Source organism: Ascaphus truei, chromosome 7 (genome assembly GCF_040206685.1).
Source record: "Ascaphus truei isolate aAscTru1 chromosome 7, aAscTru1.hap1, whole genome shotgun sequence".
Taxonomy (NCBI): Eukaryota; Metazoa; Chordata; class Amphibia; order Anura; family Ascaphidae; genus Ascaphus; species Ascaphus truei.
In genome coordinates this window covers 37,421,034-37,435,400 of record NC_134489.1, presented here as the reverse complement: position 1 = coordinate 37,435,400, position 14,367 = coordinate 37,421,034, and the positions used below count along the sequence as shown (strand labels likewise).

The 14,367-nt window shown below is 49.1% G+C and overlaps 1 protein-coding gene across 1 annotated transcript in view; it reads left to right on the top strand.

The window, feature by feature from the left end:
- The first annotated feature begins 559 nt into the window (after positions 1-559).
- The window catches only part of KIRREL1 (kirre like nephrin family adhesion molecule 1), a 164,921-nt gene continuing 151,113 nt past the window's right edge, over positions 560-14,367 (top strand). Inside the window, exon 1 of the mRNA XM_075607728.1 lies at positions 560-1,103. Coding sequence (XP_075463843.1) covers positions 776-1,103 — 328 coding nt within the window. The 5' untranslated portion in view covers positions 560-775. The remainder of the gene's footprint in view (positions 1,104-14,367) is intronic.

Genomic DNA, 14,367 nt, shown 5'->3' with positions numbered 1-14,367 from the left:
CTTTATTTGTATAGCGCCAATAATGTACATAGCGCTTCGCAGTAGTAATACAGGTGGTAATCATATAAATCACAAATCTTAATATATAAAATCGAATGGTTAGTGAGGTTAGTGCTATCTGCGGTGAATGTGATTGGTCCTCAGCCTCTGGCCAATCGGATTGCTGTGTGTGACGTCACCCAACTGCCACTCTCTTCCCCCTCGGCTCGCCACACACACACACACACACACACACACACACACACACACACACACACACACACACACACACACACACAACACACCACACACACCACACACACACCACACACACACACACACACACTTCCCAGAGGAGGGGGGAAACAAGGTTACACATACACACACACAGTGACACACACAGTGACACACACAGTGACACACACAGTGACACACACACACACCTCTCTCTCCCCCCCCTTCCTCCCTCGCGGCGCCAGTAGAGGTCTGGCGCTCATCTCTCCCTCCCTCCCGGCGGTCATCTCTCCCGAGTCCCCTCCCGGCGCTCATCTCTCCCGAGTCCCCTCCCGGCGCTCATCTCTCCCTTCCTCCGGTCACGTCTCCCTCCCTCCGCTCACCTCTCCCGGCGCTCCGCTCAGCAGCGGACCCCCCTTCCTCCCTCGCGCGCCGCGGGGAACAGCCAGCGGACCCCCTTCCTCCCTCGGCCGCCGCGGGGAACAGGCAGCGGACCCCCTTCCTCCCTCGGCAGCCGCGGGGAACAGGCAGCGGACCCCCTCCCTCCCTCGCGGCGCCTAAGATGGCGGCGCGCCCGGAAGGACCCCTCCGCTCACCTCTCCCGGCGCTCCGCTCAGCAGCGGACCCCCTTCTCCCTCGCGCGCCGCGGGGAACAGGCAGCGGACCCCCTTCCTCCCTCGCGCGCGGCGGGGAACAGGCAGCGGACCCCCTTCCTCCCTCGCGCGCCGCAGGGAACAGCCAGCGGACCCCCTTCCTCCCTCGGCCGCCGCGGGGAACAGGCAGCGGACCCCCTTCCTCCCTCGCGGCGCCTAAGATGGCGGCGCGCCCGGAAGGACCCCCTTCTTCCCTCGCGGCGCCGAGTGAGAAGATGGCGGCGGCCGGAAGTAGAGGTAGGTGTCGCTGTAGGTGACGTGTGTGTGTGTGTGTGTGACACTGTGTGTGTGACACTGTGTGTGTGACACTGTGTTTGTGTGTCGCCCCCCTGCCTTTCACGCCCCCCCTGCCTTTCACGCCCCCCCCTGCCTTTCACGCCCCCCCCTGCCTTTCACGCCCCCCCCTGCCTTTCACGCCCCCCCCTGCCTTTCACGCCCCCCCCTGCCTTTCACGCCCACCCCCTGCCTTTCACGCCCCCCCCGCCTTTCACGCCACCCCACGCCTTTCACGCCACCCCCCCCGCCTTTCACGCCACCCCCCCGCCTTTCACGCCACCCCCCCCGCCTTTCACGCCCCCCGCCTTTCACGCCCCCCCCCGCCTTTCACGCCCCCCCCGCCTTTCACGCCCCCCCCCGCCTTTCACGCCCCCCCGCCTTTCACGCCCCCCCCCGCCTTTCACGCCCCCCCCCGCCTTTCACGCCCCCCCCCTGCCTTTCACGCCCCCCCCTGCCTTTCACGCCACCCCCCCTGCCTTTCACGCCCCCCCCTGCCTTTCACGCCCTCCCCCTGCCTTTCACGCCCCCCCCTGCCTTCACGCCCCCCCTGCCTTTCACCCGCCCCCCCCTGCCTTTCACGCCCCCCCCCTGCCTTTCACGCCCCCCCCCTGCCTTTCACGCCCCCCCCCTGCCTTTCACGCCCCCCCCCTGCCTTTCACGCCCCCCCCTCACGGCCTCCGGGCAATGCCGGGTATATCAGCCTTTCACGCCCCCCCGCCTTTCACGCCCCCCCCCGCCTTTCACGCCCCCCCCCCGCCTTTCACGCCCCCCCGCCTTTCACGCCCCCCCGCCTTTCACGCCCCTCGCTTTTCACCTCACGCCCCCCCCCTGCCTTTCACGCACCCCCCTGCCTTTCACGCCCCCCCCTGCCTTTCACGCCCTCCCCCTGCCTTCACGCCCCCCCTGCCTTTCACGCCCCCCCTGCCTTTCACGCCCCCCCCTGCCTTTCACGCCCCCCCCCTGCCTTTCACGCCCCCCCCCCCTGCCTTTCACGCCCCCCCCCCTGCCTTTCACGCCCCCCCCCCCTGCCTTTCACGCCCCCCCCTCACGGCCTCCGGGCAATGCCGGGTATATCAGCCTTTCACGCCCCCCCGCCTTTCACGCCCCCCGCCTTTCACGCCCCCCCCGCCTTTCACGCCCCCCCGCCTTTCACGCCCCTCGCTTTTCACCTCACGCCCCCCCCCTGCCTTTCACGCCCCCCCCCTGCCTTTCACGCCCCCCCCCCTCACGGCCTCCGGGCAACGCCGGGTATATCAGCTAGTTTATCTATAAAAATGTTTTACCAGGAAGTAATACAGTGAGAGTTACCTCTCGTTTTCAAGTATGTCCTGGGCACAGAGTTATAACAATACATGGTTATATTAAATGAACAGATGTTACACATTCAACTCACAGACATTTCACAGATAGAGTTGGAAAATTGGGTACAGGGGATAAAGGGCCGGTGAGTTTCAGATTGAAATAGAGCAGCTTTAACATCAGCCACCGGCAGCAAACAGCTCACACTCATTGGCTGCCCGTCAGCTGTGCCAAAGCCTGTCTGCCTTGTGGCGCCGCAGATGTAAACTCGCCGGCCATTTCTACTATAAGGTACGTTTTTAGGGTAGGAGGTTAACTTTAGGGGTTTTAGTGGTTAGGGTAGTGGGATAACTTTAGGGGTTTTAGCAGTTTGGGTAGGGGGTTAAGGTTTTTAGGGTAGGAGGTAGCGTTAGTATTAGGCGTCAAAAAGAGGGGGTTTCAGGGTAAGGGCTAAGGTTAGGGACTTACCTTAGCTGCGAAGCGACCGGCGGTGGGGGAACACTGCGGCGAGATCACTTGCCATGAAATGTCCTAGATCGCACAGTATATACTGCCGGGCATATGCAAGTACACAACGTTCTCAGCTCCCAGCAAATAAAACCAGCACACAGCCCCTGCGTCTGTATTTATCTGATTTCTCTCTCTCTCTCGCTGTCCGCAGCTTCGGTACGAGGCCCAGGATGTAAATGATGTCACTGTAACAGGTGATTACCACATTGTGCAAATCTCTCGGTGAAGTCCCCGGACAATAGGAACCGGCAGCTTTCTACGGAGATATTTTTGTAGCACTTTAGTTTCTGTTCCTGGAGCGGCGAAATGTTTGGAAAGAGAAGTGGGAGGGATTTTGGTCTTCGACTGAGCCACTGATTGAGCTGCCTGTGCTGAAGCAGAGATAGCCTTAAAACCTGGCCTGTTAGAGGAGGGGGGGTCTTTAGGGCTGGATTTCAGCACCCCTGCAGTAAAGCACAAATGCCACTTATCTGTTGAAAAATAACTCTTTTCATCCTGCTCACATTTGTTTATTGTGAAATATTTGAAGAATTACTATGTACATTGATATATTCTATGGATTCTTTAAAGATGGCTGTAGTAGTGATCTCTTTCAAACCTCCCACTGCAATAATAATAATAATAGCATGTTCTTGTATAGCGCTGCTGGTTTTACATGGTGCTTTACAGAGACATTTTGCAGGCACAGGTCCCTGCCCCGCAGAGCTTACAATCTATGTTTTTGGTGCCTGAGGCACAGGGAGATAAGGTGATTTGCCCAAGGTCACAAGGAGCTGTCACCGGGAATTGAACCAGGCTCCCCTGCTTATATATATTATATAAATAATCTTTCATTGCCATAAATCTGTATCCGCTCCTCTCCCCCTGCAAAGCACTTTTCCTGCGCTTCCATTTTTACAGGAATCGTCATGTTATAGCCCCCAAAAATCCGTCAATAATAAACCATGAAATCCATTGACTATAATCTCACAAGTGATGATTCCCACTGAATCGGGGAGGACTCGGAGGGGGCACAGTGCTTTTCGGGGACCCTTTGTATGGCTTGGGCCCCCCCCACAGCGAATCTGTCTGTGGCTTCTGACTCCATGGCAATGCTGCCTGCTGTACTCCTACAGAACGCCAGGCTCATGTCACCTTTTGTTTTCTAATCAGTTGCATTCAGAGCCCCGTGAATACTTCATTAGCAGCAGCTGCTTCTCAGGAGACTGACAGCACTTGTTGCCCCAGCCCCCCTATCACATCCCCCCTCCCCATCACATTCCCCCCCCCCCCCCCCACACCCTTCACGTTCTCTCCCACCCCCCAATCACTATTTTTTTGGGGAGAGATTTGCAAACTATTTGCTGGTTAATCTGAATCGGGCAAATAGTGCCAGTTGTGTTCAGTCTGTGAGTGTACCCCCAGAGTGCCACGACTTTGTTATTAACACCCCCAGAGTACCACGACTTTGTTATTTACACCCCCAGAGTGCCACGACTTTGTTATTAACACCCCCAGAGTGCCACGACTTTGTTATTTACACCCCCAGAGTGCCACGACTTTGTAATTTACATCCCCAGAGTACCACGACTTTGTAATTTACATCCCCAGAGTACCACGACTTTGTAATTTACATCCCCAGAGTACCACGACTTTGTAATTTACACCCCCAGAGTACCACGACTTTGTAATTTACATCCCCAGAGTACCACGACTTTGTAATTTACACCCCCAGAGTACCACGACTTTGTTATTTGCACCCCCAGAGTACCACGACTTTGTTATTTACACCCCCAGAGTGCCACGACTTTGTAATTTACACCCCCAGAGTACCACGACTTTGTTATTTACACCCCCAGAGTGCCACGACTTTGTAATTTACACCCCCAGAGTACCACGACTTTGTAATTTACACCCCCAGAGTACCACGACTTTGTAATTTACACCCCCAGAGTACCACGACTTTGTAATTAACACCCCCAGAGTGCCACAACTTTGTTATTTACACCCCCAGAGTGCCACGACTTTGTAATTTACACCTCCAGAGTACCATAAATTTGTTATTTACACCCCCAGAGTACCACGACTTTGTAATTTACACCCCCAGAGTACCACGACTTTGTAATTTACATCCCCAGAGTACCACGACTTTGTAATTTACATCCCCAGAGTACCACGACTTTGTAATTTACATCCCCAGAGTACCACGACTTTGTAATTTACACCCCCAGAGTACCACGACTTTGTTATTTACACCCCCAGAGTACCACGACTTTGTAATTTACACCCCCAGAGTACCACAACTTTGTCATTTACATCCCCAGAGTACCACGACTTTGTTATTTACACCCCCAGAGTACCACGACTTTGTTATTTACACCCCCAGAGTGCCACGACTTTGTAATTTACACCCCCAGAGTGCCACATCTGTTATTTACAGCCCCAGAGTGCCACAGCTTTGTTATTTACATCCCCAGAGTGCCATAACTTTGTTATTTACACCCCCAGAGTACCACAACTTTGTTATTTACACCCCCAGAGTGCCACGGCTTTGTAATTTACACCCCCAGAGTGCCACGTCTGTTATTTACAGCCCCAGAGTGCCACGGCTTTGTTATTTACACCCCCAGAGTGCCACGGCTTTGTTATTTACACCCCCAGAGTGCCACGGCTTTGTTATTTACATCCCCAGAGTGCCACGGCTTTGTTATTTACATCCCCAGAGTACCACGTTACACCCCCTTCCTCTGCCAGCGAGGCACGACGATGCTGTGCAGGGAATGAAGTGATTGATCAGCACTTACCATTAAAGAGAAGCACGACCCTGCTATTACTGCCAGGTGCACTCCCTATAAGAAAGACGTGCATTGCTCTGCGTGTAACACACCGTGTAATAAACACCCTGCGTTAAATCTGCACCCCAGCCAGAGCTTCACTTTACACAATCGCTCGCACAATCAGCGTAATCTGCACAGAACCGCCGGGTTCTGAAGCCGCACTGCGTGCTCAATCAGTATCGATTGATTTGCCTGACATTTTCTTTTGTGAAACTGCAATTTAAAGAAAAAATAATAATAATAATAATAACAGAAGCGATTGCTCAGAGCGTGAGGTGAACGCGGGGGTTCCAGCCGGGAATACCAGGGCTCATTTCTTATCAAACAAGATTATCTTCATTTATATATGTCATGGGGACATATTTATTAACTGTGCTGCTTCTATAGTCTCTTGCATTTAAGACCAGTACCACTACTTTTGAACAGAATGGACTATAACTGAAGGAAAATTCAGTTTGGTATCGCAGTATAAAATATACTTATAATCCCACTATCACAGTGTAAACTAGGGCTGGCGAACTCCAGTCCTCAAGGGCCACCAACAGGTCAGGTTTTAAGGATATCCCTGTTTCAGCACAGGTGGCTCCGTCATTCTGACCCTACTGCCCTCTTTCTACATTACTGTTGGCAGCACTATTATACACCCAGTATCACAAGCACGCTGCCTCGGGGTCACACTTCCACCCCTCCCTCACATTCTCTCACAATGTAGATAAGACCTGTCGTTTTTTTCCTCCGCAATATTGCAAAGATACGCCCGTTCCCCTGTCGCTCTACTGCTAAAACTCTGACCCAGGTCCTCATTCTCTCCCGTCTCGACTATTGTAACCTTCTACTGTCCGGCCTTCTGCCTCTCACCTGTCTCCCCTACAATCTATTCAACATGCTGCTGCCAGAATCGCTTTACTCTCTCCTAGATCTGTCTCCCCTGCTGAAATCCCTCTCTTTGATTCCTATCAAATCCCGCATCTCACACTCCATTCTTCTCCTCACTTTTAAGGCTTTACCCTCTTCTGCCCCTCCTTACATCTCAGCCCTAATTTCTCTCTGTGCACCATCCCGACTCTTGCGTTCTGCTCAAGGATGTCTTCTCTCTGCCCCTTTTGTATCTAAAGCCCTCTCCCGCCTTAAACCTCTAGCACTGACTGCCCCACACCTCTGGAATGCCCTTCCCCTCAATATCCGACTGGCACCCTCTCTATCCATCTTTAAGACCCACCTTAAGGCCCTGGACATGTTCCCTGCGTGCTTGCGGAAGCGTGCTGACGCGCGCTCCCGCTCAGCACTGAGCCCCTACAGCCGCAATTAGAGCGGCTTTAGTAGGGGCTCACCTGCGCTTCCGAGCGCTTGCAGAAGCGCAGGTCTTAGGGGAATTTAAAATTCCCCTGCTTGCCGACGAGACAGGTCGGTCACGTGAGCAATGAGGGCGTACAAGCTCCGTGACGTCACTGGCCCGCCCCCGGCCAGTGACGCGCCCGCCCCCGGCCCGCCCCCTGACGGTCTGTCCCCCTTCTGCCCGATCCCTGCCCCCCTTCTGCCCCGATCCATGTCTCCTGTGTGTGTGTGTGTGTGTGTGTGTATGTGTGTGTTTGTGCATTGTGTGTGTGTGTGTGTGTGTGTGTATGTATGTGTGTGTGTGTGTGTGTGTGTGTGCATGTGTGTGTGTGTGTATGCATGTGTGTGTGTGTGTATGCATGTATGTGTATGCATGTGTGTGTATGCAGGAATGTGTGTGTGTGTGTATGCGTGTGTGTGTATGCATGTGTGTGTGTATGTGTATGCATGTGTGTGTGTATGTGTATGCATGCATGTGTGTGTGTATGCATGTGTGTGTGTGTGTGCCTTTGTGTGTGTGTGTGCCTTTGTGTGTGTGTATGCGTGTGTGCGTGCGTGAATATATTTATCAAAGTTGCACAATGTTAATAAATAATTTATTCTCACGTCTTTTTTTAATTTTTAAAATATTATATAATACACACACACACACACACACACACACACACACACACACACACACACACACACACACACACAGACACACACACACAGACACGAACACACACACACACACACACAGACACGAACACACACACACACACACACACGTTCCCCAGTGACACACACACACTGACAGCTACCAAGTGACACACACAGTGATACCCGCCTCCCAAGCGCTTGCTGTCTCCTCTGTAAGGACAGCAAAAAGCTCCTGGTAGAGTGAGCGGCAGCAAGCGAGAGCGAGCAAGCGCCAAACATGGCCAAGGCCTAAGACACACCTGCTTAAGGGAGCATATGGGTAGCTCCTCTGACTGATACTATACACCTCATACATCGACCTTGTGCCCTTGCAGACACACTTAGCAGAACACCCTCCTACTGTCTCTAAGTTCTCTTCACTTACCACTTAGATTGTAAGCTCTTCGGAGCAGGGACCCCATTTCCTTTTGTTGCTGTCATCTCTGAAGTGTTTATGCCTGTGTTATATAATTACGTCCTGTGTATTACTGCTGTGAAGCACTATGTACATAAATGGCGTTATATAAATAAAGATATATATATATACCCCTGATGTAAACCTTACAGCAATATTTCTATAGCCTGTATTAGCATGAAGAGCTAGTAATACTGACAGGTCGGAATAGGAAAGGAGAAGCTGAAGCCGTGCATGTGACCTTCAAATAAACTAGATAGGTTACATTATAAAGAAAAACGTCATATTTAAGGGTGGGCACTTTCACTGGCGTTTTTGGTTCCAATAAAAAAAAGTGTTATGGTTGTGCTGGAATGGGATGGGTTTTGGATTTATTGTTTTTTTATTATTTAAAAAGGAAAAAAAACCTCAAAATAAACAAACTGTTAAAAAAAAAAGCGATTTTTTTTTGTACTGTTTTTGTTAAAAGGTTTGCAGGTTTTTTTTTTTCATCTGCAAACTCAAATGTTTGCTTAAAAAATAAATAAAAAAAATGATCCCCCATCGTGTGCGTTTGTGTCATCATCATTATCTTCATCTCTTGTCTCCCAGCTGCTGGATGAAGCCTCCCCAATGATCTCCCCGGTACTGCGGTTACAGCCTCCCCAATGATCTCCCCGGTACTGCGGTTACAGCCTCCCCAATGATCTCCCCGGTGTTGCGGTTACAGCCTCCCCAATGATCTCCCCGGTACAGTGGTTACAGCCTCCCCAATGATCTCCCCGGTACTGCGGTTACAGCCTCCCCAATGATCTCCCCGGTACTGTGGTTACAGCCTCCCCAATGATCTCCCCGGTACTGCGGTTACAGCCTCTCTTCTCCACGATACCCCAACACATTGTATGATTTCTTCCTCTTGTGTTACTTTTGTTTGTCGTCTTGGTCTTCTAATTTTCCTTTGAATCTAGTCAAGTACCATCTTTGTCCTGCGGCATTATAATTTAATTCTTTAATTACTTGTGCCAAAAATAACAATGTCATCCGAAAATCGTAGCTGTCTCAAGTATTCACTGTTCATTTCGAGTTCTTTTTTTTTTTTCATTCTCCCAATTCAATGTCTAGAACAATTCAAGTGTTGCTGTGAGAAGCTTTGGTGACACTGTGTCTCTCTCCCTTGCTGATCGTTATCTTGCTTGTATCGTCATGTAATGAAAATGGTTGATGTGGCATTTTCGTCAATGTCCCTTATAATATCAACGTGCACTTCTTCAACACTTTGTCTTCTTAATGCATTTAAAACCGCCGAGGTGTAGACAGAATCAAATGCTTTTTCGTAATCTATGAATCCTAAACAGAGTGGTAAATCGTATTAATTACTGCAGGAAATCACTTCTTGTACGAGTTGGACTTGGTCCATTGTGTTATATCCAGTGCGGAATCCCACATGGTTCCCTAGGCTGGGCGAAATCCAGGGTCTGTTACAGCCAATTAGTAAGCATCTTGGTAAAACGCTTGTAAGTGGTTGGAAGTAGACGGATTTGGTCTGTAGTTCTCGAGGTTCTCTCTGTCTCCTCTCTTGTGGATGAAGATAACTATGACATTGCTCCATTGCTCTGGAATTTCCCTGTTCTTCAAGTAGCATGTCAAACATTTTGCAAGGTTTTTCTCTGCTTCTTTCAGTTGTAATTCCATCTTCTCCGGAAGCTTTCCCATTTGTCATGGATTTTATTGCCCTTGCCACGTCTGGAAGGACCCATGGTACTGTAAATCATTGGGGGTTTCTTCTTCTCGCTCTCCCTCTGCTGGATTATGCCCTGTGTTATCTGTGTTCTTGTACATGTAGAAGTCCCCAACTCCCTTTATGATCAGTGCACACTCTTTTATTGTCGATCCATCGTCTTGTCTGAGTGCGATGATTTGCTTCTTCCCAATCATACGGCACGGATTCATCTTCTGTAAGCTTTCGTAAAACAATAAAAATTGTCAGAATAACCAAAAAAACTCATTTTTGGGAAAGTTTGCAGGTTTTCATTTATAAAACTAAAAAAAGGCCACCTCCCAGTGTGTGTGTGTGTGTGTGTGTGTGTGTGTGTGTGTGTGTGTGTGTGTACACGCACATACCGTTCATTTAACCCAATTCTTCTCGCAAACACACATTGTTTTACGGAGTTGGGTGTTTTATTATCTTAGTGGCTCCGGGGGGTGGGGGGAGGGGTCCTGCAGAGTTTGACCGGACTGGTTCCATTCCCAGGGACCGGACATTTACCAGAAAATTAATCCTTACATTTCTATTGGTGACCCTAGGGGTCATATTTATAGGGGGTTTTGTTGTTGTTGCCAGAACCCTGTTAATTTCTAACCTTGACAAGATTCCTTTTGTAAGAGGGTGTACGTAAGTAGAAGACGCTTGGTGTGATTGGGAGTCTATAGAGACACTCATCATCACTATACAGCGTTGCACCGTGTTCATCAGAGCTGTATTCACATCTCAGCTGATGCCGGCTGCTTTACCAATATTTATATAAAGAGGCTTTGTGCAAATATAATTAGCTATAATTAGGCTTTTGTCCCAAAACAAAAGCTATGTAATGATCAAGGCAGCGATACCTTCTTATACACCCATGGGAATGCTTTGCAGGTCACTTTGGCACTGAAGGGGTTATTTACACCCAGTCCTTGTAGGGCCAGCGTGCCCTTGGCCACCTCTTGTAATTGGACACATCCCACTGATTAAGCAAATTCCAGCCTGTTTTAGGGATGAGTTACTGATTTCAGTCTTGTTTGAAATTGCACTCTTCTTGCCGAGCCCAATTTCCGAGCAGCGGCTGCAGTGGGCGCGGAGGGCTTCCTCTGCTCTGCCTGAAATAAGGGTTTACAATATGAATGAAAAGTCTCATTTTTAAATCGGGGTTTGGAGGATAAATTAATTTCCAGGTTTTGTATTATTACCCTTTTACATTGTAATCATTATTGCACATTAGGGAAAAAAAGGGGGGAAAATTTGCGCCAAAAAAGAAGGGATTAGCCTACTGTTCAATTTGTGGTTCCAGTCCTTTCCACAGAGTGATTTCGCTGCCTGAGTCTTTCAGAGGTTATTCACCAACCTCTGTATGGATTTGAATGGAAAAAAGGGGTTGAATGTCCTCGGGCGCGTCACTCTGCTTGCGGCTCCACAGCGTGTATTATATGCAAGGCAAAAGAGAGAGAGAAGGGCCACAGTGAAAAAAGACAGCTGAAAGTTTTGCACACTTTTTCATCAGGGTGGAGGGAAGGGGGGGGGGTGGTTGCGAGGGGTGAGAAAATAAAGACAAGGGATGGCTATTGTTAATTCAAATTTGTTGACTGGGGACACACTCACATTAAAACTCTCAAAACTTGAATTGGTATTTCTTTCTCTTTTTGTAGTAGGTGTCTTCAACAGATGTCTTCTCTTCTATGTGCCGGTAGATGGGTTGAGGCCGAGGAGATGCCTTCTAAAATCTTCCTTAGTAAAAAATAAAGGGAAAAAATAGTGCAATACAATTTATTAACGAATAAAAACTTGAGATTTAAAACTTACAAGCGACCGATCAATTCGAGCATAGGAAGGAGATGCTGCCAGGTTCCACACTTAATCCCTTTCTGGGCAGTGATGTCCTGTATCGGCTGGTTCCCACTTGGCAGATGTATGCTGTCTGTGGCTTGGGTTGCAGGTAGCCGCAGTGCGGATGTCCAGAGCCCGTGCACAGGCTATGTCCTCCCCCTCCGGCTGCCTATCTTCCCCGTGCAGACAATTCCAGACTTCTCTGCTCCGCTGTGCATGCGCATGCGCAGACGGCGAGACGCTGGGCCAGGGAAATCAGACCTCCTCACTATGGTGGCTTGTAGAGACCAAAAAACGTCAGACGCGTTTCGCCAATGCTTCCTTAGTGACGTCAGACGTCACTGAGGAAGCATTGGCGAAACGCGTCTGACGTTTTTTGGTCTCTACAAGCCACCATAGTGAGGAGGTCTGATTTCCCTGGCCCAGCGTCTCGCCGTCTGCGCATGCGCATGCACAGCGGAGCAGAGAAGTCTGGAATTGTCTGCACGGGGAAGATAGGCAGCCGGAGGGGGAGGACATAGCCTGTGCACGGGCTCTGGACATCCGCACTGCGGCTACCTGCAACCCAAGCCACAGACAGCATACATCTGCCAAGTGGGAACCAGCCGATACAGGACATCACTGCCCAGAAAGGGATTAAGTGTGGAACCTGGCGGCATCTCCTTCCTATGCTCGAATTGATCGGTCGCTTGTAAGTTTTAAATCTCAAGTTTTTATTCGTTAATAAATTGTATTGCACTATTTTTTCCCTTTATTTTTTTACTAAGGAAGATTTTAGAAGGCATCTCCTCGGCCTCAACCCATCTACCTGCACATAGAAGAGAAGACATCTGTTGAAGACACCTACTACAAAAAGAGAAAGAAATACCAATTCAAGTTTTGAGAGTTTTAATGTGAGTGTGTCCCCAGTCAACAAATTTGAATTAACAATAGCCATCCCTTGTCTTTATTTTCTCACCCCTCGCAACCACCCCCCCCCCTTCCCTCCACCCTGATGAAAAAGTGTGCAAAACTTTCAGCTGTCTTTTTTCACTGTGGCCCTTCTCTCTCTCTTTTGCCTTGCATATAATACACGCTGTGGAGCCGCAAGCAGAGTGACGCGCCCGAGGACATTCAACCCCTTTTTTCCATTATTGCACATTACACATGTATACATTACTCTGTGTTACAGGTATATACAGGCATACCCCGCATTAACGTACGCAATGGGACCGGAGCATGTATGTAAAGCGAAAATGTACTTAAAGTGAAGCACTACCTTTTTCCCACTTATCGATGCATGTACTGTACTGCAATCATCATATACGTGCATAACTGATGTAATAAACGCATGTGTAACAGGCTCTATAGTCTCCCCGCTTGCGCACAGCTTCAGAACAGGTAGGGAGCCGGTATTGCTGTTCAGGACATGCTGACAGGCGCATGCGTGAGCTGCCGTTTGCGTATTGAGCGATATGTACTTACTCGCGAGTGTACTTAAAGTGAGTGTCCTTAAACCGGGGTATGCCTGTACACTGTTCTGCACATTACACATGTATACATTACTCTGTGTGTTACAGGTACTGTATATACACTTCTCTGCACATTACACATGTATACATTACTCTGTGTGTTACAGGTAGTGTATATACACTGCTCTGCACATTACACATGTATACATTACTCTGTTACAGGTATATACAGTTGTGTGAAAAAGAAAGTACACCCTCTTTGAATTCTATGGTTTTACATATCAGGACATAATAACAATCATCTTGTTCCTTAGCAGGTCTTAAAATTAGGTAAATACAACCTCAGATGAACAACAACACATGACATATTACACTGTGTCATGATTTATTTAACAAAAATAAAGCCAAAATGGAGAAGCTGTGTGTGAAAAACTAAGTACACCCTTACTGCTTCCATAGGAATTAAGATGCTAAGTAGCAGGCAGGTGCTGATAATCAAATGCCCTTGATTCATTGATCATCAGCAAGTGTGACCACCTCTATAATAGCCAAAGATTTAGCAGTTTGCTGGTCTGGAGCATTCAGGTGTGTGTTGACACAATGCCAAGGAGGAAAGACATCAGCAATGATCTTAGAGAAGCAATTGTTGCTGCCCATCAATCTGGGAAGGGTTATAAGGCCATTTCCAAACAATTTAAAGTTCATCATTCTACAGTGAGAAAGATTATTCAAAAGTGGAAAACATTCAAGACAGTTGCCAATCTTCCCAGGAGTGGACGTCCCAGCAAATTCACCCCAAGGTCAGATCGTGCAATGCTCAGAGAAATTGCAAAAAAAAAAACAAGAGTTACATCTCAGACTCTACAGGCCTCAGTTAGCATGTTCATGACAGTACAATTAGAAAAAGACTGAACAAGTATGGTTTGTTTGGAAGGGTTGCCAGGAGAAAGCCTCTTCTCTCTAAAAAGAACATGGCAGCACAGCTTAGGTTTGCAAAGTTGCATCTGAACAAACCACAAGACTTCTGTAGCAATGTCCTTTGGACAGACGAGACCAAAGTGGAGATGTTTGGCCATAATGCACAGCGCCACGTTTGGCGAAAACCAAACACAGCATATCAGCACAAACACCTCATGCCAACTGTCAAGCACGGTGG